Source organism: Microtus oregoni, unplaced genomic scaffold (assembly GCF_018167655.1).
Source record: "Microtus oregoni isolate MIOR12 unplaced genomic scaffold, Mior012 000024F_ref0000369, whole genome shotgun sequence".
Lineage (NCBI taxonomy): Eukaryota > Metazoa > Chordata > Mammalia > Rodentia > Cricetidae > Microtus > Microtus oregoni.
The window spans coordinates 30,383,801-30,411,496 of NW_024543083.1; the positions used below are offsets into that span (position 1 = coordinate 30,383,801).

The following is a 27,696-nucleotide window of genomic DNA, read 5'->3' on the forward strand; positions in this document are numbered from 1 at the left end:
TTGGTTTAAAAGGAAATTTAAAAAAAAAATTCAGATTAAAAAACCATAACATTTCTGTGTTTGTTATTCTTTCTTTTGCTTAGCCTAGTTGGAAAGTTACAGTACTAACATGGTGAAAAACTTGGCTGAAATACAAATATTCTTTCAATCTTCCCTCTTAGAAGGAAATTGTGTTTATTTTCTCTATTCATGATTGAGATTAAAAAAAGGAAACCCTCCTAAATATCATTGTAGAAGCATTTGCTTTTGGAGCAGCTTTAATGAAATTCCTTTTAGCCGGTTTTATAAGGCTTTGTGAAAGTTATCAGTGATGCTATTTCTTGATGTGAGAAATGAAAAATGACTGCTTACCTGTACCCCGTTATATTGTTTTCTGTAGGTGCTTAGAAGCAACAAAAGAGGTGTGGCGGGAAGTAAATGAGAAGAAATGAAGCAAAAAAATGAGTGAGGATGTTTTCATAGTGACGTAGGTGGTATGGAAGACATAACAGGAGTTAAAATAAAATTTGTGGCTCAGGATATCAAGTTACATCAGATGGACATCTGTAGTGATAATTTGACATTTACGTTGCCCCTTAGTGACAGGATGGTGCCAGGCACATATAGTGTTAGGATAATCTAATTCTATGAAATGAAAGAGATCTTTGCCTAGGTTATTTGCTTAAAATAAACTTAAAGATTGTAAGATGCTAAAATTCTAATAGCAGTGGTTCCTCTGTCTTTCTAATGCTGTGACCCCCAACCATAAAACTATTACATTGTTAGCAAATAACTGTAATTCTGCTACTTTTATGAATTGTAATGTATTTTTTATTTTTTGGAGATAGACGTTGGTCAAAAGGGTCACGACCCACAGATTGAGAACCACTATTCTAAAGTGAAGTATATGCAGTTGAGAAAAACTGAGGCATCAACTGGAGCCAGATCATCCAAGGACACTGAGTTACTTATCCAGCAGATCAGCTGGGTAAGTGGCTTCGTTAAGAGAGCATTGATAAGGACTTCTCTGGTTTGTGTAGAAAGCCAGTTGCGTGGTTTAGAACAGCAAGTGGATAGACCAGTTTTGAGGATGATTCTGTGAGTTGGACAGAAGTGATGGTTGTGTTGATCAAGAATTTCATGGCAAACAGGGATGGCATTAATAGAATTTAGTAATAAAGCATTTAATACTTGATGATAGATTTCATTGGAATAAGAATGAGTTATAACATCTAATTTTCAGGCTCTTGAAGGTACAGATTAGTAAATTCTGTGAATATGGGTAAAGATTCTGAGGGGGACGTTAGAGACTTCTATGTTAGATGCTAGAAGTGGTGTCTTGAGAACTCTAATGACAAACTTTGAAGTTGAATGTACACATTTCCATCTTCAGACACAGATTATTCGGGGAAAGTCAAGAATAGATTACGTTACTAAGAAGGGGAAGTAAGAGGATGGGAGGCAAAATAGTTCTGAATCTTTAGTGCCAAAACTGGAGAGATTATATATGGGGGAAGTAAGCAAAGGTCACAGATAATAATAGACACTGATGGAGAGAAAATAGCAGAAAAATATGGCCTTGAGGAGGCACACACACACATGGCTTTAATAGAAAAACAGCACAGTGACCCATGAGCTAGTTCCAGGGGACTTCTGGGTAAAAGAACCCAGATGGAACGCTGACAGTAGACTGTCAAGGAAGGGCAGAGAACAGGAGTCCCTCTAAACCCTTAAGTTCTGAGAGGGAAGAAGGAGGGTATGGATTTAAGGAGTGTTTTTATCTGCTTGATATTTTCTTTGTATGTTCGTATTTATTATCTGTTTGTTGGAGTGTGTGCTTGTATGTGTATGTGCGTGCTTGCGTGTGTGTGTGTGTGTGTGTGTGTGTGTGTGTGTGTAGAACTCTCAATAACAAGAACAGTTAAGAGTTGCTTTGATAAGGACAGAAGTGATGCAGACATCTGTGGAGTTAATGGCCTCTGAGAAGAATGGAAAAGCATTTGATTAGTCTTCTTGAAAGGAAAAAGAAAGATTTGGAAATGGGATTTTTGCTGAAGGTCAGACGAAGTGATCAGATGTGATCCAGGAATGGCTGGGAAATGTGAGATTTGATCAAATACCCCAGGTGATCACCTATGAAAGGAGATGAGGTTCTCTCTAAACTCAAGTAGTGGGGAAAAAAAAACCTGTTAGTTAGATGTCCATCCCTGCATCAAATAACTGGGGTAAATAATTTATAACAGAAGAAGGTTGATTTGAAGCTTACATGTGATTCCAGTCTATCCACAGGTGCTTCTGGGCCTGTGCTTAGGCAGCGCACCATGCCAGGAGTGTTTAGTGCAGCCAGATTTTAAGTCATCATGAGCCTAGAGGAAAAGAGGACAAGAAAGGGTCAAGGTCACACAACCTCCTTCTGCTAGCTGCCTGTCCCCAGTAACCCAAAGAACCTCCCATTGAACCCCACCACTTAAATATTCTATTGCCTTCTATGGTTATCCTCCTGGGACCCAATACTATCACATTGTCATTGGGGGTGTGGACTAGAGTCAACATTCAAACCTTGTTTTGAATGTTTGAATGTTTGAATGTTTGAATGTTGGTTTGAAGAACCTTTTGGTTCTTCGAGGAAATGTTGGTAAGACACAATGATAAGACCAATTGAACAGGGGCTCAACAGCTTGCTAACAGTTCATTGTCAGCCTGAGCTAGTTATAGTGGAGATTATTAAAGCTCTTTATACATTCAAGTTGACAGAATACCACATTCTCAGAACAAAATGAATAGATTAGAGTAGTGACATACTAGTTTTGTGAACATGGCGTCGGTGCACATGCTCTATTTTCCCCTCTCTACTGGAGTTTTCTGTTGGGAAATGTGGGCCCTCTAGAAACATAAAATGCTCCTTTCACATAAATATCCAATAAATATTAATTGTATTAATGAATATATAAAGCAAATATGTTGACATGATTTTCTGCTAGATAGATAAGTTGGTTTCTTCCACCCATCTCTCCCTCCTCCTTCCCCTCATCCCTTCCCTACTTCTCTCTTTCCTTCTCCTTCTCCTCCTGACTCCCTCCCTCCTCCCCCTCCTCTTCTCCCTATTTCTTCTCTTGATCACATTCCTCCTCCTCGCTCTCTTCCTCTCCCTTCTTCTCCTGATTTCTCAAGTCAAGTGATATCTTAGGAATAGTCCAACAGACAAGAAGAATAAAGAATATTCATTTCAGTTATCTTAAAATCAAATCCAGTTTGGTAAATATACTGGTCATATAGAACTGTACCTAGAAAATCTTAGTAAATACGCAATTTGGACTTTTACCAACTAAATCAAACGAACTGAGCTCCATAATGCTTTGCTTGTATCTTCGGGTCAGGAAGCTAATAGCAGACAGGAGAGTGCAATGTTTGAAAGTTGCTGCCTCAGTTAAATGGATAGTTTCCTCTAGTGAAACTTTAAACATGAATTCTGCTTATTGGCACAAAGCATTGGAGAATGTAAATATTTAATTCTAAACTTGACCTCCACAGGTCAAGATTTTAAACTAGAAAGAAAATGTGGTCTAGGATTATTCTTAAGCTAAAATCTAAGATTTAAAGAATAAATATTGGTTGCAAATTCCATTAACATAATAGTTTTCTTCTCTTATTTAATGAAAACTTCGACTCATCCACTTACATTATCCTACAGAAAGGTAGAAATGTCTGTGCTAAAGATCAACTGAGTTTTTAACACCATATTCATTTGTCTAAATTCTAGTTTGTTAGGACTGGGAAGGTTACAGCAAATATTTATTACTACACGGAATTTGGTTTTAAATTTCCATCTTCTGTTAGGAAGGAATGCCTCATTCCTTACTATTCCTGTACAAATAATAGTATTTGCAATGACACACCTGCCGACAGTCTTGTGAAATTCTAACTGCACAAAGCGTGAAATGAGGAAATATGTTGTGGGAAGGCATTGCCGAAAGCAGCCTTGACAGTGAGTAATGGAACAGGCTTAGTGACATTCTTAAAGTAAGCAGTTAGGGATCTAGGGAATCCTGGCGTGATAAGGAAGTGTGTGTGGCTTCCCAGACTAAGTACTTTTCCCAGAGCTCATTAAGTGAACTGACCTCAGGCAAACTTAATGATGAATTAGATATAGTGGTAATAGTTCCTATTCCAGCTTCCTTAAAAAGTATATAGCTGCATAATCTAACCACCAACTGCTAAGCCCACTTCTCTATCCCCTCCCTCCATCCTTCTCTCTTTCTGCCCTCCCCCCCTCACACACACACACACATTCTAGAAGCAAGATACAACTGTGGACCAAATTAGTGTCATCATATAAGACGATGAGTTAACGGATTTTATTTGTGCATCCATTCATTCACGTGTGTGTGTGTGTGTGTGTGTGTGTGTGTGTGTGTGTTCGCCATGTATGTGCAGATGCTCTCAGGGTTAGAAGAGAGTGTTGGAATCCTTTGATTTACAGTTACATGCAGTCATTTGGTCTCCTATGTGGAGAGCTGGGAATTGAACTGAGGTCCTCTGGGAGGGCATAACTCTCTTGTCACCACTGAGCCATCTCTCCAACGCTAGTAAAGAGATTATTAAGAAGACAATTGAAAATTGATAGTTTGCCTCTCTGAAATAAGTTCTCGCACAGGTTTTAATCATAGAAAGTAAATTTAACAACTCATGAGTTGGTGAGAGTACAAAAGAGAAGTTTTATGTTTTTTGATGCAGTACTTCTGGTTAAATAATTCAACTTTGTTTTCCTCAACATTGTTTCATAGCAACAAATTCCTCTCCCTGACACTTTAGTAACTAATCTGGAATCCTTTAGACACAAGCACATAAACTACAGAGAATTTGTCTGGAATTAATTGCTTTTATACAAAACAGGTATGTCTTAAGATTTGCAAGTTCCTCGAAAAGAAGAAATTCGGGAAGCTGCTATTTAGGATTCTTAGTTCTCAAAATAAACATACGTAATTTCTAGCTTACAAAGTGCAACAAAGCAGAGACTTTGTTCCAGTATAACATGCCTAGAACATTCCTTGGCACACTGTAGTTACTCAGTAGAAAGTGGTTACTTCATAATCTTTTCTCTTTTGCCGTTCATTTAAAATACTTTATTAAAGGTAGAGGCTGCGTAGCTAGCATGTCTCAGTCCTCTGTTATTTACAAAGATAATGGTTAAGTATGGGAAATAGAAGTTTCCCAAGGTACACCTCACTATACAGTGTTTGTTTGTGAATATACATAATTAGTTTTGTTGTTATCTATACATTAAAATGTATTAGGACTACATTCCAAATGTCAGCTGAAGAGGCATTGTTATATATATATATATATATACATATATACATATGAATAATATATTTCTTAATGGACAGATCATAGTTCTGCTTCAGGGTTTCAGGGGTATACAAGATGATTTAGAAGAGAAAACACGTGACCCATTTAGTTTCACACAAATAAGTAAAGCATGGGTTTCAAGATTAGCCACGTAGGGCTAGAAAGGAAAGTGTGGGTAGCTTCCAGTGTCACTTGTCATTCCCATTCACTTTAATCCTGGACATTTCTTATGTGGACTTTGCCTCCCTTTGAAGATGTAGACTTTGCATGCCTTTGAAGACAAGCTTTCCTTTTCTGTAAAATGCATTCTGTTCTTCACGCATTGTTGGCTATGTCCTTTAACACTTCCAGGACTGAGTTTTGACGACTTCGTCCTGGTTTGGTATAATAAACAGAGGTTATCTTTGTTTATTTGAAACAATTATGAGACATATTTTATATATAATACAATTTACCAACCTATATTTTACAATTTGATAGGTTTAGAAGATTCAGAGTTATGCAACCATCACAATATATCTGATTTTTTCACCTGTTTGAGTTCTTTGTGGGCAGCAATCCTGTTATTCATTTTTGTAACTCAGTACATACTACACATGGCATCAGGAGGACAGAGGTCTGCATGTTTGTTGAATAAATGAATATATGCATACAAAAATTAGTGACTTAATGAGAATGTCAAGCCTGAAAAACAAAGATAAAAGGAAGAAGGTAAGGAAGGGAAGAAGGAAGAAAGAAAAGTAGAAAGAAAAAAAGAAAGAAAGAAGGAAGGAAGGAAGGAAAAAAGGAAGGAAGGAAGGAAAAAAGGAAGGAAAGAAGGAAGGAAGGAAGGAAGGAGGAAGGAAGGAAGGAAAGAAGGAATGGAAAAACACATTCTGTTTCTATGTAAGCCTTGGTGTGTGTTATGCTTGTTTTGAGAACTATGCATGCAAATCCTTGAATCCTCTGGGTTGTAGGGTACTTAACAATGTCTCAGCTGTTTGCAGCTGACACTTGACTAAATGGGATAGGTGGTGGAATTAAGGAAGCTGTTAAAATTGTGTATCATCCCCACACCTAGATTAAAGTGTAGGCATCATGTAACCATTTAAAAACCACTAAGGATTCAGAGCACCAGGCCGGCTTCTCGTTCTCAAGACTTTTGAGCTCTGTCTTAATTCTCTTGAGTAGCTGGAATATGTTCTTCTGGTCTGTGTCCTCACGGATAATCATATCCTTTTTCTTCTCCCCACTTTCCATCCTCATAGGATTAAATGGGATCTGGTTACAAACAAAGAAGCCGCTTTTGGGGTAATGATGCACCTTAAAACTTCCTCATGAGATTTCATAACTTTGAGCACATTTCAGCTTTTGTGGAAAGGCTTAAAGTGCCTTGTCACAAAGAGAAATAGTTGTTTCCTGCTCCCCTACATAGAGGGCCATAAGTGAAAAGAATAAAAAATAAATAAATGAATGTTGCTTTATGAATAGAAACATTGGAGAAAGAAAACAATAATTTATATGAAATAGATTGGCATAATAAATTCAGTTCAAGTTCAGCCATGAAACAATACTAATAAAACATCGTTAATATGGAAAGAAACTTTAAGGAAATTAGGAAACCATAAATAAGTGTCTGCCTACTTACATACCTTATTTCGCAGGATCACATTAAATTTTTAGAGCTGTTTCAGTTGAGGAAATGAACCCTAAATTAGGTCATGCACACAGTAAATGTGGCGGCTAAGAATAAAAAAGTAAGTTTGTCTGTCTGTGCTGAAAGCGTGTTATGCACATGTGCTTCCCCAAAATATGATCTGCAAGAAAACCCAGATCTTAGGCAGATACTGTATTAAGCATATGTCTTTAGGTAGGCAACGTGTGCTTTATATTAACATGCACATATGATTGGGGGAAATGAGGTTTCACAGAATATAGGTTATAAGAACTTGAGAATGAAGAGTGCTTTGAAGTTGAACTTGCTCTATCAGAGTGAATACTCTTAAAACAGTGCTTAGATGGTTACTGTTGTTACCAACACTCTTGGTTATAGTAGTCCTTAGTACGTACCATATATGAAGCACTGGATGTTTCATTAGACCTGCTGATTTATGAAATAGAGAACATGAAGTATATTTTTTCAAACAAATGTAACTGAAATTTGTGATAGAAGAAAAAGAAATAAAATTTCAATTATTTTGGATATCAATGCTGTTAAAATAAGGAAATCGCATGTACTATCCAAATACTATACTTAATATCAAGCTTCATTGTAAAGCTATTGTAGGGACTGGTGATGTATTCTACAGTAGAGTATTTACTTACCCGCACTTGTAAGACCCTGGGCTCAGTCTCTAGTACTTAATTGAACAGTTAGTGTTAGCATAGGGGTAGATAATTAAACAGATACCTGAGAAGGGGATCAGTTTTGCTCTATGCAAAAGTGATGGAGATCTGAATAAATGATGCAGGATAAATTAGATATAAGAAAATAGGATTCTGGCATCTGCTTCACACTATATTGGACAAATAATTCCAGGTTCATAACTGTCCTAAAAATAAAATTTTAGAAAATAATGTAGAAAGACAATTTTCATGATCCTGAATTAAATGTTATTTAAAAAAAATATACCAGTAACATTAACCTTGAAAAAACTCAGATAATGTTAGTATAAAAAACTTCCGTTCACTAGAAATCACTATTGAATGAGTGAAAAGAGATGCACAATATATGTCTGTGGTTTACATATCCAAAGGTACACAATAAAAAGAGCTTTTATGCAGAATATTTTTATAATTCTCACCAATAACAGCACCAAGAATGGTTAACAGAAATGAATAAAAAGCTTTTTTGGCCTCTGCAAACAGCCAAACACATTAAACCACAATGAGATATTATTGCTTACATATTAAAATAACTGGAAATTTAAAAAAAAAACAACTAATATTTGTTGGCAAAGACGCAGAGCAAGAGAATTTATATACAGCCTTCAGAAGTGTAAATTGATACTTTTTTTTGCCTTATCTGGACAGCTAATTACGTGATTAATTCATGAGTCTCAATTTCTTTTCTTATTATGTACCGTCCCCAAGTGCATACTGCATACACACAGACTAGCGAATTGCAGTAGTTTACAGAATGGTTCGATTTCACAAACACAAGGTTGAGAAAAGAAACCCAGTACTGTGGATACATACTGCAACACACTACTGTTGTAATCTCAAAGCAAAGTAAAAGCCATATTAAAGAGCTCAGAATAATGTTAGCTACTTTTAGTGGACTATTATAATTAAAAAGCATGGTAAAAAAATCTGCTAGAATGTATTAAGTGTGCTCATCTGATTGGGGTTACCAAAGTTCAGTTTACGAAAGATCCTCAAACTGTGTGATCATGATCTAGTCACTTTCTAATGGAATATATGTTTACTAAAAATTTAAAAATCATACTATTGATATTATAATTAGTAGTAAATAATGTCAGCACCAGTTGTTTCTTTTTTATATCAAAGAAATGTTACTAAAATAAATGTTTTAAAACCTATTACATATTTTAATTTCAAGGCAAATTTTTAAATATTCATTTGTGTGTGTGTGTCTTTACACGTGATTGCTGACGTGTGTGAGGTGCACACATATGTGCTTTTGAGTATAGAGACGGGAATTGACACTGATGTTGAGATGGGGTCTCACTTGAACCCAGAGCTTGCCAATTCCAATATCTATCTCTGAAGGACTAAGATTGCAGGCAGTTGCCATATCCGCTCCCCATTCATGTGAGTCCTGTGGATACAAACTGGTCCTCATGCTTGCTCCATTGCCAGTGCTTACCTACGAAGCCAGCTCTCGAGAAGTTGAGTGCACATTTTTCAAAGATGTAAAGCTCGTTTTTGAAATTATAAACAATAAAATGGAAATAATCAACATATTGTATTTACTTAGGAATACCATATATAAATGAATACATTGTGCTATTTGTTATGAGCCAAGAGAACACTATTAAGAATGGTTTTTGTAAAAACAGAAGCGTGCTCCTGTCACTGAGTGATACACATTAATCCAAGCAGGTGGTAGTATTTCAACCTACTAATTCATTTCAAATTCCAAAGAATTTTACAAAATGAAATTTATAAAATATTTCCCCCTTCTGGAGTAGTCTTGAGAGCAATACGTGATGTGTGTACTTTACACCATCACATGAAATTGACTTAACCACCTAATGAAGCCCTCTACTGCCCCCTACAGTGTTTCCTAAAATTAGCAGTGTTAAAACATTAGCCTAAGACAATTTTTCTGTAGGACATTGACCTAAAAGTGTAATGATATTCTTGGTCACTGTCCCTTACTACTAATAGGAACACACTCATTGTTCTGAAAAGGAAAGTTATCTCTTGACCTAGTTAGATGTTTCCAAATGTCTCTAGATGGACAGGAATCAAACCTGCTGTAAACATTTTTTTGTTTATCTGTTTAATGCTATGTTTGCAGTCATACCTGAGGGGGGAAAAAGAGAAGAATTATTAATTGTTCTAGAAAGTAGAATCAATGGGAATTTGATTCTAGCAAAAAGTCTTACCAGTAGTGATCCGTGTCCTGTGTCTTTCACGTGTCTTGTTTTCCATTGTGTTGACTGCAGAGCTGACAGGGGAAGCAGAAGGTTGCCTTGGAAATAACATAATTTAAAATGAATAAAGCATTCTTTACTATACCACTTAAACTCCATTAGGAAAATAATCCACTATTTTAATTTTGATATCTCTATGTAACAAACTAAAATGTAGCCTGTTTAAAAATAATAGGTGTTAAAAGCATCTCTTCTTTATGAGAGAAATATTTACAACATTTACAATGCAACATTTCAGATAAAACTTAGAAATTTAAACCTCCCAGAGGAAGCTTTGAACACTAAACTAAAATTGAAATAACCTTTTCCATCTTTGGGCTTTTGTGGTTTCAGACTTGTGTAGACCTGGTTGGCAGGTGGCCGGAGGGTGAAATAAGCCCAACTCTTCCCTTTCTTTAGAACATTAGGTGAAAGGACTTGATAAGACTTTGGAAAAATATTTACAAAATTTCTTTCATTAGGGTGATGTTTGAGTTTCCTTTTATAGTTATGGATTATAAGAGAGAAAGATTTAAAAGGTGATTTTTAAAATTGCATGTTAAATCTCACTTTTCTGTGGTGTGTGTGTCTTAAATAATTAGGATGTGATTTTAAATTTTTAGACATTCGCCCAAGAGAAAATTCCATGTGTTATGAAAATGCCATTGTTAAGTAGTACAAAATAGCAAAAATAAAACACATCTTTGTTTTATATTTATTTTTTGCTATCTTAGTGGATGAGTAAATTCAATACTCATTTAATTTAATAATTTAATTTGAACCTATTTAATAGAAAGTAATGCAAGCAATTGTGTCAGTTACTGACTTTGATTACTGTGGTAGGTGACATCTACTAATAATCTGATTTCTTAAGACAGAGAAGTGATGTGTATAACAAGTAATATGAAAAATGTTTTCTAATCTGTAGTTTAGTCAAACTCTATTCTTATTGAACTGATACCTTGACCTAGAATTATAAGATGCAATCTGCTATCTTATAAATTGTGTAAGATAATACAAATTACTGCTTATAATACACCATTAAAGATAATGCATGGCTAACTTAAAATACAAACATTTAGTATTTAAGCTTATGTATTGCTGTCATCTTCTTTACCCACTTCTAAAATACAAATATATTGGGTAAGCAACCATATTTATATATGAACCTTTGGGCTCTCATAAAAAAAGAACAGAATGATAAACCACTATCACTTCTGATTATTATCACTTGGTAACTGTGTAAATTTAAGGGAAAAAGCTTTCATAATTGCAATATATGGATTTACCTATGAGTTTCAACCCCATCCAGTTATTAATAAAGATCCAGTTTATACATGCATGCTATATACTCGATAGCAGTTTGAACAAATGCTTGACATTTGTTTACAGACTGTTAAAAACAAATTTTTAGTCATAGCAAGTTCAGCATGTTTTTCACACTTACTATTTATTATAATCCCCTGGGCTTTTTCAAATTGAAATGCCTACATGCAATCATGTCTTCTCCCTGCCAGTCACCTGAGCAAACTTTAATCAAGCCAAGGCACCTGAAGGAACACTAGTGAGTGACAAGGTTGTCGGTCACACATGGGAACCCACTTTCTCAGCTTCTCTTACGGCTTCTTCACAACAGAGAAGAAACACAGAGTGCAGGTGAAAGGCTCTTTCTCGTGTGATTCCAAGGAGTATAGATCGGCATTGTTGTCCGAATAACGTTGACACCGAGACGATTGCTTCTCTTGTTCTCTGCTCATCATGTCGCTACCTTATCTCTGACATTTGTTCCACCTTTATGTGCTTCCCTCAATGTCTTTGAGGTTGTTCTTTGCTAATAGAGAGATGCTAACAGTTATGCAAGGACTACTGCTAATATCTCCTAGGTGATCTACCCACATTGACATGCAAAATTACATTCAGTTTTAGATTGCATGAGGCTTTACTTCAAGTTATGTATATGTTTTTAAGATACTGTCACTTTTAAACTGTGTGGGATTTCTGGAAAACAAAAACAACACATATTCAAGCAAATAAGCTAAGTGTTCTAGACAACATTAGTGAAATAAATATTCAAGGGTATGTTAAAACTAACCTGACTCTCATGTAATTAACTCTTCCCTTTGAAGGGATTTTGCGTGTTGCTTGCTCAGTTGAGAATTCATTCTAGGTTGGTGAGGCCTCTTCACATCTTCAAAAATAGATTACAAATTGAATGTTCCACAATCAGATGGTCAAATACAATCTTAAGTCTTCTGGACACTCTATCACTATTCCTTGAAATACTAACAGAGCACCTGCCACTTCATAGCCAACAGTGCTCAGTTACTAGCTTGCTAGTCCCTTATTATAAAAACGCAGGGGTCATATAAGAAATTCCACACCACACCTGTGTTCACAGCAGCATAAAAGCTTCACTTTAACTAAAGACGAGCAAATGACAGTTCCTCTGCTGTCTGTGGCAGTTACATTATGCTTTTAAGTGGTTTCTTTGAACCATCATAAAAACTCCATGAATAGACATGATTGTCATTTCACAAAGTAAGATAACGCTATGAAGTTTAATATTAGGCAACATAATAGGATCTTTCAATCCAAGATGGAGATCATCTGGGTCTTTCGATGATAAGGGCTGTCATTCATACAAATGTATTACAGTAATGAACATCTGGTGGGTAAAGGGACTGGATAGCTCAACCTGTAATCCACTTTCATTCCATTTGTTTGTAATAACCTCTGCCCCTTTCAGTGATTCTTACAATTTAAATACTATAGCAAAGGCACATTCTATGAAATTATAAGAGCTAATCTGAGAACCTACAATGTACTTATAGATGATAGTTTTATCTGATTATTAAGAGTTATGTCTGTACATTACTAAAACTCATTGCTCTTCGGGGTGACGAGGGAGGGGGACTTGATTGGGGGAGGGGGAGGGAAATGGGAGGCGGAGGGGAGGAGGCAGAAATCTTTAATAAATAAATAAATAAATAACAAAATTCACCCTATAATTTGTAGAACATAACTAGGCTTGCTGTGTCTCTTTAACTCAAGACAGTATATATTTATCCAATATGTATATTTTTTCAAGAAGTATATATCTTATCATTATGTGTGTTAATGTACATATTGTGTACCTTTTCCATGTTTAAATCGTACAGCTCTCTCATCATTTTGTAATGTGATTATATTACATTCTGTAATTTCTGTTGTTTATTGCAACTTGTTTGATCAATTCTTTATTTTCTATATAGCACTTTTTCACATTCATATATGGACAGATTTACAATGAGTTTGCATGTATACTTTGGCAGAACAGACACATATGGAAAAGGTGATTTCACAGTAAATCTACTGTCTTTGTGAACCTTGTGTAAAGTCCCATCAGCTTGTAATGCAGTATTTTCCTTGACTAACACAAATATATGCTCCTACTGGTACTCAAAAGAATTATTTTTCCTTTCTTATTGTTATCATCCAATATATATATACTTATTGTCCATCTAATATTCTGTACATGTCTCCCATGGATGGTAGAAGTATCCTGATGGTGCTCTTCTTGGTTCAGTGAACACATGACCTATTCTGCATTTCTCTGTGATTTGATAAGGTCAGAAGTTGGCTGTAGTCTTTGCAGAGTTGTAAGGGAAGGCTCTAGCAACCTTCCTGTCACAATCAGTCCCCCCTGTTACTCATTTTCTAGAGGCTAACAATTAGATACTAACAGAAGCATTATGAAATTTTATTGCACTTGGCAGTTTTTAAAAATATATCTGATTACTATTTTATTCTCTAGCTTTACTAGGATTGATTGGCAATATATATATATATATATATATATATATGCATTATGTCTTGACATGCATGCTCATGGTATTTTGATATGCTCAGAATGTCATATGCACAGATGTCATCTCATAGAATGAGCTTCATTCAGTCACTTTGCCTACATAACTGTTGTCTCCCTCAGTAAACATTTTATATCTCCAAACTTTTGATTCCTGAGTTTTGTGTCATATCTGAGGTTTTCCTCAAGCAAATATACCATGTATACAAACTGGGAAGTTATGAAATTGTGTCACTGAGTGATGCTAAGATGTCCTCTAAAGTTCAACTTTATGTATTTATGTCATGCTGCCATAACCGGTCCAGCCTTTGCCCTTTTTCTTAGTGCTGAGAATCAAGCCGGGAGCTTTGACAGCCTTCAATCCAACTTTTAAAGCCTGTTATGTAATTATGTTTCAATTAAAATTAATATGTACATATTTTAAAGACTACATGTTTAAAGACTAGTTGTATAGATGCTGGTGTATAACTTTAGAAGAAAGTTATCTCATTTTGTTTATATATGGTAGATGGGCAATATATATGTGGTAATTATTTATTTTACTTTATTTTTTAAATTTCATTTTACATTCCATTCACAGTTCTCTCCCTTACTCTATCTTTCCCTCCACCTCTACCCCTGTCCATCCCCCATCCATTCCTCCTAAGGGATAAGGACTTTTATGAAGTCAACAAAGTCTGGCACATTAAGTTGAGGCAGGACCAACACCCTCCTCACTGCATTAAGGCTGAGCCTGGCATCCCACCATAGGTAATGGGCACCAATAAGCTAGCTCATGCACCAGGGATGAATCCTGGTCCTATTGCCAGGTACCTCACATATAGTCCAAACTTCATCACTATTTCCCATATAAGAAGGGCTGAGTTCGGTCCCATGGGGGCTCCACCACTATCGGTCTAATGTTCATAAGTTTCCACGAGCTTTATGTATAGATTTCTCCATCATGATCTTCAAGACCGTGAATAAGTTTGTAAGCCAACACATTTGTCAATATGCAAAAGAGCTGTTATACAACAAAAAATTAAAATCATTTTAAAAATCATATGCCCAATATTTGTCTTAAAACCAAATACAGTTTAATTGTGCTTATTCAGAGAACAAAATATTAATATGAACCCTGTTTTACCATAAAAATTTAAACAAGTCAATATTTGTTGATAAGATGTTTATTAGCAGATTCTGTGTCTGTCATATTAAGACATAAGTGTTTTGAATTTGTCTTCCTAAACTTTCAGCCTGGTGCAGTCTTGATTGTGTGCTTTTCCTTGACAGGCTTTCGCAGGCAAAGACCTGGAGGAGCAGCTTCGGGCAGTATCCAGTGTAGATGAGCTCATGTCGGTCCTGTACCCAGACTACTGGAAAATGTACAAGTGCCAGCTGAGGAAAGGTGGCTGGCAGCAGCCTGCCCTCAACACAAGGACAGGGGACACTGTCAAATTTGCTGCTGCACACTATAACACAGAGATCCTGAAAAGTAAGTACGGGCAGCAAAGTGCAAGAAGAGCTTTGTGCGTTCATCAGTGATGATGATGGTGTGGGCCTTTGCTTCCAGCTCAATATACTTTAAGCCCCCCCCCCAAAAAAAAATTAGGAAATAGAAATTAGTGGAATTACTTTGAATAAAACACTTTGGCAATCCTTTTTACGTAGTTAGATGATTTCTTGAAATTCACAGCTAGAAGGCATATACATATCAACAAATATTTATTTTGGGAATTGAGACAATATTTCACTGCAAACATTTGAAAATACTTAAATTTTCTATACTGTTTTAATTTGTTTTAGTAACTTAGGTTAGTTTAAATGTTTATATTTCAAGAAAACTTGTATATTAGGAAAAAGCAGTGCATGCATTTCCTTTTGGGGGGATATGCTTAATTTAACTTTTCTGCTAAAACATTAGAATGTTTATCCATTGTGCATAAGGTACATAACACTCTGGGCACTATTTTCACAGACAGGCAGGCAGACAGACGCACACACACACACACACACACACGCACATACACGCACACACACAAACACTTAAAAACAGTGAAAGGGAAGTAGTTACTAATCCACATCACCTTCCGAAAGCTACATGTTCTCTTATCATCTCAGAAATAACTGACTCAGAGTTTCCCTTTATGAAGTAGATGAATATCTACCATAATATCTTACAAAATTATGATGTTGTATAAAATGACATAATAGGAGTTGGCAGACCAATTAAGAAAAAGCTTTCTTTAGTTTTAAATATTACTCTGTTTTAACATTTGGTATTGGGGTCAGGGAGATAACTCAGGGAGTAAGAAAGTTGGCTTTACAAGCATGAAGACCTGAATTTCAATGCCCAGCACTTATGTAAAATATGCATAGTTAGGAGTGCCTAAAACCTCAGCATTGCAGAGAACAGACAATGGGAAGTCCTGTGAACTAAGAGGCCAGCCAGCCAAGCCTAAACAGAGTTTCTGGTTCACTGAGGAAGCCTATCTCAAGATAATAAGGTAGAGAATGGAAGAGGTCTCAGCATCTCCCTCTAGCCTGTGAATGGCATGCACCTCACCACACACATACAAATTGATACTGCAAAGTATGTTTAAAGCAAAACCAAACAAATTAACGGGAATCAGTGGGATAACCCATAATATATTATTCTTGAAAATGTTTAGAGGAAATATGGAAGAAATAAACTACAACACTCAGAAACGGCATCATTTTTAATATAATACAGAGTCAATAATGTCACAGGTCAGCCAACATCTTATTGGAAGCAGAGGTCCAAAAGAAAGCATGAAGGGGATAAGAACTTTGATTTTCCTGAGAAGAGTCAGTTTAGGTTACACGTTGTAATAGGTAGAAAATAACTTTGCTTGCACATTGCTACTGTCATGACATTGTTCATAATTGCTGGAAAGCTTGTCTGAAAATGAGCTTTGAATAGACACCAAAACCATAGTTTTTTTTCGTTTGCATCTCAGTTTAAGGAGAAAAACAGGAACATGTTGTTTACATTTGCTTCATGACCACAGAAGTTGCACATGCCAGGCAAAGAGCGTGGCGTAGTTTCTGCACAACTTGTAAGCCTCCATATATTAAATTTCCCTTTTTTTTAAGCAAGGAGAACCAAACATATGTGTTATGATAGTGGTGTAATTTTTTAAATCCTTAATTTAAATCTATTTTTGTTACCTCCCTGAAAAAAAATCATTTTAAAAGGAAACTTCCCCAACTATTCTGCTAAATCTTGTCTTACGTTCCGATTCCTACACAAAATATTAAAATCTGAAGTCAAATATGAGTAAGTTCCCAATGCTGTAGGCTTTGTTTCTCCCTTGGTGGCTTCTGTGTAACTTATGGACTTCCCTATGACTCGACAGGTATTGATAATGAGTGGAGAAAGACTCAATGCATGCCACGTGAGGTGTGTATAGATGTGGGGAAGGAGTTTGGAGCAGCCACAAACACCTTCTTTAAACCTCCATGTGTGTCCGTCTACAGATGTGGGGGCTGCTGCAACAGCGAGGGGCTGCAATGCATGAACACCAGCACAGGTTACCTCAGCAAGACGGTAGGTATTTCACACCTCAGTTCTCCTTTAGAGCCCTCTAAGTAATAAAGGGAATAGGAGCATATACCTCTGATCCCATTACAGTGACTTACTTCCTGTAGAATGGTTCTTACGTTTTATTTGGAAAAATGAAGTAAATGTATCGATCAGCTTGTGGTTTTGGTGCTACAGTTTCACAAGGAAAGAAATTCATGCATTATAAACTCTGCTCATATAGAAAAGTCTTGTCAAGAAAACAATATGCATGACAGTACAATCATATGCATATATGCTGCATATAGGACATGTATGTCTACCTGCATTGCGTATACACTTATTTAAACCCGCGTTTGTGGTGAACTTAATCCCATCATCGGACACCAGAAGGATAACTCAGTTGTTACACTTAATTTGGAAGTACAATTTCTGAGTTTAGTCTCCAGTACCAGTGATAGGGGTTTATAATGCCTGTGCTAAGGAGGGAGAAATAGGCTCAATAGCCAGCCAGGCTAACCAGTAAGTCCCAGGTCTCTGTGAGAGACACTGTCTCTAGTAACACAGTAGGTGGCTTCAGAGGTATTATACCTGAGGTTGACCTCTGGCTGTCATATGTACACACACTTGCACACACACATATACACACACAACCTGGATAGAGAGAGAGAAAGAGAGAGAGAGAGAATAACCATTTTCATTTACTGACCAAGCACTTTAAAATATTTAAAGCCTCTGGCTTTAGAAATGTAGCAAAAATATGCTCTCAAAAAACTAAGTTAAATAATCACTTTCAGTGGTACAATCAAAAATTTAAACTGGGATTTGATTTGCTTGATGTAAAATTGTATCAAATTGATGGTTTAATTGAATACACACTTTAGCTGATCAACAGTATCAGCTATTTTAGGATAATCTCATTGATGGTAGGAAGTAAGACTACTCCCTCAATTATTACTGGTCTTTCCAGTTAAAAACCAATCTTTAAGTCTAACTAAAAGTTATATGTGAAATCACTAGAACAGAGGGGACTAGGTGATCCTTAAGAATTGAAGAGAGTCTAGAACATTGGTCATACAAAATGGTCAGAAGATATTATAGTAGGAGATTCTAAGGGGTAAATTACAGGATAGTCATGAATATGATAATCTTATTCTAAAACCAGTGGGGCTCAGTGAACGACCTTGAAGTTGGAGAATGACAACATTAGACATGTGCTTTTTATAAAAACATGCTGGGTAACCATGGGATAGATGCGGAAGAGAAGAAACTAAAGTATGGACAACAGAAAGGATACCATCACACTAACTGGGAAGAGCAGCGAAGGCATCTTGATGCACAATGACAGTGGAATCATGGCAATTTAAGATAGTTGGGAACCAGTTAACATTTGTCTAAAGACCTCTCTTATCCAGCTGCACACTCATGGTCTTCCATCTATTGTGTTTGCTTTTCACAGTGATTCATTCCAAATCTCTCCTGATTTCCATAATCCATACTTAAAGCTGTGACTCAGCTTCCTCCTAGAAAGTCAGTCAGTATGCCTATGACTGCCTGAGAAGCAACTAAGTCAATCTCATTCTCCCCCATTTCCCTCTGTTTTTATTGTCACACCGTCATCTGTTTGGTCAAGCCAAGTATTCTTTTAACGAAAAGTTTAATCAACAGTTCCACTAATAAACTTAACTTCCAAGTATCTCCGGAACCCCTATTATGTCTTCACTCTGGTGTAGCCCACATTTATCTCTCACTAGGACCATAAAACATGGATCTAATAGCTGCTGTCCCACATCTATGATTAGTTCTTTCCAACATACTTGCAACATTATGTAGTGACATAAACTCTTCTCAGTAGCCCTGTATTGTTGAGTCCGGGCCAGCATCTTTCCAGTGTACTGATTGGCTCGTGTTTGACTATTGGAATACCCAGAAAAGCATGTCTTCTCATCTACAAAGACTGCAAGCTGACTGCTTTTATCGTTCCCTTCATTAAGACGTGATTTGCCAGGCCCACCGTAATCCCTCACTCTCGGCTCCCGTCTCTCTTTGCTTCTGTCCTCAAGAGCTGCTCTTCACTGCTACTTGTATTCCTCTGACCCAGGTCACGTGGCTGCTCACCTGTCAGTCATTTTAGTGTTGTGCACCGTGTCAGAAATGTCTCCATACATGTTCTTCCTCAAGTCTCCATTTATCCCGCGAGGCTCTGCTCGCCCTTAGAGTCACTCACAGAAGCTGTTTCCACATTTCCCTGACGTGGCGCTGTGTTATTCCATAGCTTCTTTCGTTACTTGTCATTTTCCATCATCACATCCTCTGTCGTATTTGCCATGTGTTTACTTCTTATTTTTTATTCTTTTCCCTTAATTCCAAGAAAACAAAACCCGTGTGTTTATTAACCTAGAGAATACAGTGCAGTCTTTGACACATGCTAAACACTTGGCTGAGTAGAATGAATACTTGAGTGAAAAGATGTTACTTCCAGGTTGGAGGTCGAGTTTGCGGTGTGCTGGTTTCAGGACTTTGAAAGCACTAAAAGGTGCAGATAATTAGAATCATGTTGCACCTAGAATTCTATCTAGTGAAGTGACTGGGTCTGTTGCTTTTGATTTGTGAGAAAGCACCATGCTGCTAATTTTTATTTGAAGTGAAGCCTAGTGTGCTTTTTAATAGCAACTTAATTTTTCAGAATAGAAAAACAAATACCAACGTAAAATCAGAATCCATTATTTGTCTCAGCCATGACTTCTTATTTTGTAAAACCATGCTTTCCTTAGACTAAAACAATGAATATGACATAAATTCACATAAATAAGTAGCATCCCATTGTGTTTTACAGGAAGTTGCAACATATACATCCTGTCCAAGTAAGATTTTGTATATGGCCAAGATGATTAGTATCTGAGACTGGAGAGATAACTCAGAGATTAAGAGTGCTGATCTTATGCATACAGGACCAGAGTTTAATTCCCAACGCGAAGACCTGGTTGTTCACAAAGATCTATAACCAGCTTCAGGGGATCCAACTTCTCTAATATACATGCCTCACCAGACACACGCACGTACACATAATTAAAACTAACCTTGTAAAATAAAAATATTTATAATGTCATTAAAAGTAGTACAAGTATTACGAATGAGAACTGCACAGGTTTATGGAAGTGCATTCAACGAGCCATCCCAAGTAACTAGAGCATAAAACTCCCAACGGCAGGATGGAATGCTCAGATGTATTTTGCTTTTTAATACAGTTTGCTAAATCTTCTACTTAAAAAATTTCTCCTAAAGCAATCTAACCAATTTACACATGAGTATGTGTAAAGATTTCTCTTCAATGAAAAGAACTAGGCTTTTACTGCTAAATTTCTTTAACATAAAAGAAAAAAAAACCACAAATAAACAAAATACCCAAGTTTTTGTTTTGTTTTGTTAAAGTTTCAGACACATATTTGAGCAGTCCAAGTCACCTATGTGAGTCATATGGACTTTAAGACCACCGGGGCTTCTGGTGTTGTGCTCTGATGGTTGATTTTTTTATAATAGAGAAATAGAAATGTTTGTATAGGTCTCTGTGAAGGGCAGGTTATCAGAATGCACGAGGAAGACCGTTTCTAGTTGTAAAGTAAAACCACATTGGCTGAGCATTCCAACCTGAAGTAATCAATACCAACTGCTTCAGAGGCTTCCCCGTTAAACACCTAGGGACATACAGATTGGATGTCATCTTAAACTCCTGCAGAAACATTCTCTAAGTGTATTTTCTTCTGTTAAGTTGTATATTTAGGCGATAAAACCGAAAGCTAAAGCGATTTGTGCCGGAAGTAAAAGCTATTTGGAGATGAAAGTAGAGACAGAAGGAAGGTGGGTGCTTTGAAGCCACATGCTTGTTGTAAGAAGCTCCTGAATGTTACCTGGGCAGTGGTGGTGCATACCTTTAATCCCAGGATTTGGGAAGCAAAGGCAGGCGGATTTTTGTGAGTTCAAGGCCAGCCTGGTCTACAAGAGCTAGTTCCAGGACAGAATCCAAAGCTACAGAGTAAACCCTGTTTTGAAAAACAAACAAACAAACAAAAAAAACAAAAACAAAACAAAAAAAAAACAAATTCCTGAATGTTCCCATTTGCCCAAAATGTCATCTCACTGACTTTGGTGCTCAAGAAACTGGACCCTTTTGTATATGTGATAGTATTAGGCCAGAGCTACCTGCCTTGCCAACAGGAGCTAATTTTGAGCATTATTTAAAATACTTTATTTCCATCTCAAAAATTCTCAATTTATGTTTAGAATTTTTATAGAAATCATATAAGGTCACGCCTTTAATCCCAGTACTCAGGAGGCAGAGGCAGGCAGATCTCTGTGGGTTCGAGGCCAGCTTGGTGTACTAAAGTTAGTTGCAGGACAACTAGGACTGCTACACGGAGAAATCCTGTCTCGAAAAATCAAATTAAAAAAAGAAAGAAATCATATAAGCATAGGTGATGACAAAATTATTCCTTTATAGGTTATATTTAAAGAAAAGGTATCATAATTTCTTTGTAGCATTACATTTCTGCCTTAGTATAAAATTGAACTTTATAATAAAAATAGGCACTGTTGTTTTGTACTGTAGTTAGAAACATTTCTTCCAGAATGCTGCAGTAGTGTGAAAGATTAATTTATTCAACTCATGTATATTTGTGAATTTGATAACTAGAATATTATTTGTCTTGTACCTTTAACATGTTAGTATTTGGCAAGTACAGTTGTTAGAAAACAGGTTTTATCTTGATGGGGAGAAAGAGCTCTCGGCCAGGAATAGTTATCAGGAAGTTTTGCAATAATCCTATTTTCCTGCAGAGAGTAATAAAGACATCTGTGAAAAAGATGCTACTTTGGTCAAATAACAGTATCGCTTTGTTAAAATTTTATCACGTACTCTGAAAACTCCTAGTTTGGGGTTTATATGTAACCCAGGGTGTGCATCTCATGCAGGACAGTATGTTGAGAACCTCTGCCTTCTCTCTGCTTTTCCTTCCAGAAACATCTAAGTTCCGCGGTCTTTGAATGGCTGTGTGTGCCGCTGAAACACTAAGCTTAACCACTAAGCTCAGCTTTGAACTTTCATCTCTTCCCATTTTTAGGAATTAAATGTTTTATAATTTTAAGTCAGATTTTACTATTGCTATTACAGCCTCTAGCCACACAGTCTGTTATGTTTATGTTGAGTGTGTGAAAAGTTAGGATAGTTAGAGGAAAAGCGAATTATATTTTAGATATGAAGATGGTTGAAAAGTCTCAATTTGTGATTATATTTCTGTCCAAAAATATTCTTGTTGAGTTTAGTAATGTACTGTAGCCCAGTTTATTCCCAGCAAAGACGTTTTGCACTTTTTCTTGGCCAGCCTGTAATGTATGGAGATGGAAAGTGCTGATCTGCAGCAGTTGCTGTGCCGGGTAAACACTATTGTTCCAAAGTGTGCTTTACTTGGAGTCCTTTCTTGTTGGTAAGAGTTGGCCATTACAGATTCTCATTAAAGAATGCCAGTAGATAACACCAGGGAACCTAACGTCAGAAATATTTCCCATTTCTCTTTACTTAGCACGTATTGGCAGAATATAAAATCAGAAGTTTTTCCATTTTTAGACATTAAGGAAAACCTTATTAATATGTATGCCTTTTAAAATCGATCCCAAAGCCCAACCAAACATGTAAACGTATATAAAAATATTTTCATAAAATTACTTTTATCACTTAAATATTAAATCAAATATAAATTAATATTATGTGTTGTTCTGGAAGTACTTTCTTTGTAGCATAAAATTGTTTTATTTATTTATATTATACTGTAATTCATTACATTTTTAAGTAGATCGTGCTATCTTTTAGTGCCTACTAAATAGACACACTAGACAGGGACTATTATTTAATTCTGCACACCGTGCCTGAATTTTTTACTTTGGACTTAAGTGAATAAAAAATGCTACTAGGTACAGATTAAAATGCAAATTCACGTGACAGCAGTGTGAGAACACTGTTAAAGCATGATAGAATCCGTTTACTGTTTCAAGCATCAATATTTCTATATAGCTGATGACTCTGCTGACAGATGATTGTAGTTAATTGTTCAGATTTCACATGGACAGAGAAACTTCACATGGAGTTTGCACTGCAGCTTCTTGTTTACTAAGAGCATTTATTGGAAACTCTGTGGTACCTTAAAAATTCTCCCATGGTATCTGTCCAAGCACACACGTGTGCTGCCATTCACTCTTAGTGATAATACTGTTAACCGTGAGCATCGTGTTGATGACTATCATCTGGGAGTTCCATTTAGGATCTTTCCAGTTTAGAGAGACACTCGATCAATAATTATTGATGATCGGAATAAGGAAAAGAATTTAAACAGAAAGAAAGAAAAATAAACATCAGAATTCAACATCCATTCAGCAAAGTTTCACATTAATCTCTTATTATGGTTTTTAAAAAGAGGAGCAGGGAGAAGACAGAATCCAAACTCAATACTAGTCATCACTATTATCACAGTAATTTTATACATAACATAATGGATGCTTAGAATTAAAATCACTGTTCCTAAGATATACTCACACATGGCAATTGCAAGACTCTACCCAATGTCTGGTATTCCTTAAGACCTCAAGCTCTTGGTTGTTGATTTATACTAGGGATTGCCTAAAGAGAAAAGCAACCAACTATTTGAAGAGTGTGTATGTTTGGTTAGTCAGTGGCACATGCATCTTAAAAATGTACATGTAGTGATTATCTACTTAATTTTTAAAGCATATGCTTTGAAAACATATGATCTGATTAAGAAAAAAGGCCTATGTATTCGTTTTAAGTAATATTTAGTTTATCAATTATAGAAAAAAAATCACAAATTAACATGCAAATAAGCAAGTTTACAATAATTTAAAATGTAAGACAGAGTCCCATCGTCATACACATACAGGGCAATAGAGAAGGAAATTGGAAACTCGAGAAGCCTCTTGAGTATCCAGCAAAAGTTGGCATAGTTACAGTTTGTTTTAGTAAACTCACATAATTGGCAATGTTTTTGAGGTTGATAGATGGATAAAACTTAAGTATTAAGAATCCTTCTACTTGGCATATTAGTCAAATCTTTCCTGGGATCCCTAGCCTGTCACTGATATAGTCAACTACAGAATGAATAAAGCTCCCTGAAAAACTTGTCTTTGGAATGAAAGTGTCTTGTTTCATCCAGATTGCCCCTGTAGGTCAGGTGGACTCAGTTCAGCTTCCCCATTCTCTGCTTAGCCACAGTGAACTGTGAAAATGTTCATTGTGATTTTGTTTGCCTTGTGTTTGGTTAACTCCGAAAGCACCCCTGTGGCCGCTTATTACAGCTCCTCAGTTTTTGGCAGAGTCAACTCTGTAGTGTTAGGATCTTCAGCCTCTTCACCTGATACTTCATACCTTTACATATTCATTATACATCTCTTCCTACCTTCCAAAGCTTACAGCCGTGTTATTTTTCTAAGGATATGCTTTAACAATCCTCCATCTTACCAAAACATTCTTCAGAGCTCTCACTACTAAATACAACCCAGACATGTGAGAGACGCTGATAGTAAATATTTTCTATGTGGTTGAAATAATGGTACCATGATCACTGAGACTACCCACTGTGGCCTTCGGGTCCTTTTCCCCCCTTGGATAACAGGGTGGATGGAGCTTGGAGTGGCAGCAACATCATAGATAGAGATGTTACTGCCAAGGCTTGGGGCAGGGCAATTCAGCCCTTTGATGTAGCCATAATCTCCAAAAATATCTTTTCTATCACTGTGGGAGTTTGTGCTGCCTCATCATGAAAGCCAATGTCAGTGCTTGCAATAGGAAACCTGTAACAACAGATTTCCCAGTGGTCTGCCCCCTCTGAGTCCTTTCCCAGGCATACTGTTTTCTTTCTTCCTGTCCTCCAGTTCTCTTTTCTGCTCCTCTCTTACAGCTTCTGCCCAACCACTGCCTGTAGAGCTGTTTGCGGGCTCCTAGCCTCCATCCAGTCCCTACGACTCTGGTTAGATGTTTGCCTAACATTTAACCAAAGACACCCTTTTCAAGTTCTTCTTTCTGTCTTTGGCTCAGCTTCCATTGCATAGTCCCTCCTGGCTTACTCCCTACTTAGTCTTATCTTTTCACAAGATATTTATGTGTCTCTGCCTCCTCTATTAATGTTCCTGTTATTATGTTCATCCTCTTTCCATTTCCAATAATCTCACTGCATATCACAGCAATGCCATAATTTATTTCACAACTTTGATACTGAAAACTCTCTTACAGCTCTAGACACAAATATTTATCTGCATATTATAATCATTATTGCACCTTTATTGCTAACTTATAGACCTTACTATCATTTGTATCATTTTAAAATGTAAAATACATTAAAATATGCAGTTAAAATCATATATAACTATAAAAATATTAAGAACTGAAACACAATTCAGTATCAGATCATATGCAAGTGCCCAGATTCTGTCCCCAGTATCACATAAATTAAAGAAATAATTTATAAATATATTTAAATTCCTATTTTGATGCACAACCTATACATCGTCTATGCTGATTACTGTTATTGTAGGCTTAGTGCAAGTTCTAAAAAAACAGAAAAGCAGTTGCTTATGTAAACCTACAAAATTCTTTATTTAAACAGCAATCTAGAGATCAAATGAGAAGTTTCATCCCAGCAACATAAGCAATAGCATGCTCAGAGAACAACTGCTCAAAATCATAATTCTGGCCATGTTGTAATCATATATTATCTATGAAAAGTACATAGTATTCTGGAAAAAACATAGCCTTGAGAATTTATTCAAATAATAACATCTCTATAGAAAATTGTATACATAATCATGTTCGTGCACACTGTTACATAATTTTCATAGTAGTCTTGTGAGGTAATACATCAGTCAATACTTTTAGTTAACTGATTATTAAAAACAAAATATATTTCTTGGAAAAGATTAACTACTTTTCTAAACGCATGTAGTATTTGAATACAGAAACTAAGAAAAATATGCTTTCTGGGTATAATCTATATCCATCCTTATGAACATGTTATGTTTTTTATAGAAAATAGTTGAATTGTTGAATGTATATGTACCCTTCAAGTAAAGAAAATACACATCATATACTTCAGATCATTCTTTTTCTTCAATTTACGTTTATTTTGATAGCTACATTAAAAACGGAATTTCATATTGATAGTATACTGAATATTTAAATATGTATGCATTGTGTAATCAGGTTAAAAGCCTATGTGCTCAAATATTTATAAGTTATATCTGCAAAAATACTGAAGATACTTCTTGCTTTTTGAAATATGCAACACGCAATGACTGTAAGTTGTCCCCTTGCTGTGAAATAGTACCCTAGAGCGTACTGAAGCCTTGTCCTATCGTTCTTCCCCAGCTTCTGAAAACCATCCTTTCTATTCTTAATTTCAGTGATTTTGCTTACTTGATTTTCCACGTACATATGAGACAATGTAGTACTTGTATTTCTGGGCCTGGCTTGTATCACTTTACACAATCTTCATTCAGGTTTAGCCATGATGCCATAAATAACTTTATTTCTTTCTTGACAATTCAGTGAAAATGTCTTCCTAGTGTGTGCCCCAAGCTGTCAAATGTATTTTAACCACTGTCAGTAATTGTTATGTTATGTGATGGCGTGAAATTACAACCAGGGAACAGGGGGAAGTTGCACAGCTCGGAGGTATTTCTCCCTGTGGAGCACGTCTCAGACTGCTAAGGCAATGCAGAATAACACAGTGTCCAACTATCATTGTTTTACTATAAGTAGATCTTACAGGCAGGCAGCTAAGGGGCAGGCTCTTGCTTCTACCATTCTTTCCAGTAATAAGCTGGCTTATGAACCTTAGAATCAAAATCCACTTAGTTTATGTGTTACGCCCGCCCACATCCCTTTTTGAGACGTATAGTTCTCCATGAACTAGGAATGCAGAAAACACCTTAGTTACACCTCATCTTCAGACTCTGGCCCAACAACACATAACATGCCCTACTTTATTTTCAGCTCCATTTTTATAAGGTCTGTCAAGATTGCAATAACACAGCTTTGTTTGTCAAAATAATGGATTGCTTGTTTTTATTTTAAATGTAAATTCTTGAGATCTGAGATGTGTAAAACTTTCAAGAAGAAATTTCTTTTGGAATGGAAATGAGTTTTATAACTGTAATTTATGTCTGTGGATGTGGTTGCCATAAAATAGGACTTAACTAAGCATTTCTAGGCTGTGTGGCCAGTAGCTTTGCTCATAAGTCAGGAAGATATTCACTACAGATACTTTGTATTGCATTTTAAATTCCTAGGCTTTTAAGACCTTGATACTAAGTAATCTTGGACTCTGAAACAATTCTTTTTCCTTGAACATACTGGTCTGTCA

General features: G+C 36.2%; 1 protein-coding gene across 1 annotated transcript in view; it reads left to right on the forward strand.

Annotated features, from left to right (window-relative positions):
* Vegfc (vascular endothelial growth factor C) overlaps positions 1–27,696 on the forward strand; it is a 103,396-nt gene that overhangs the window by 59,888 nt on the left and 15,812 nt on the right. Inside the window, exons 2-3 of the mRNA XM_041673857.1 lie at positions 15,025–15,226; positions 17,112–17,302. Of these exons, the coding sequence (XP_041529791.1) occupies positions 15,025–15,226; positions 17,112–17,302 (393 nt within the window). The remainder of the gene's footprint in view (positions 1–15,024; positions 15,227–17,111; positions 17,303–27,696) is intronic.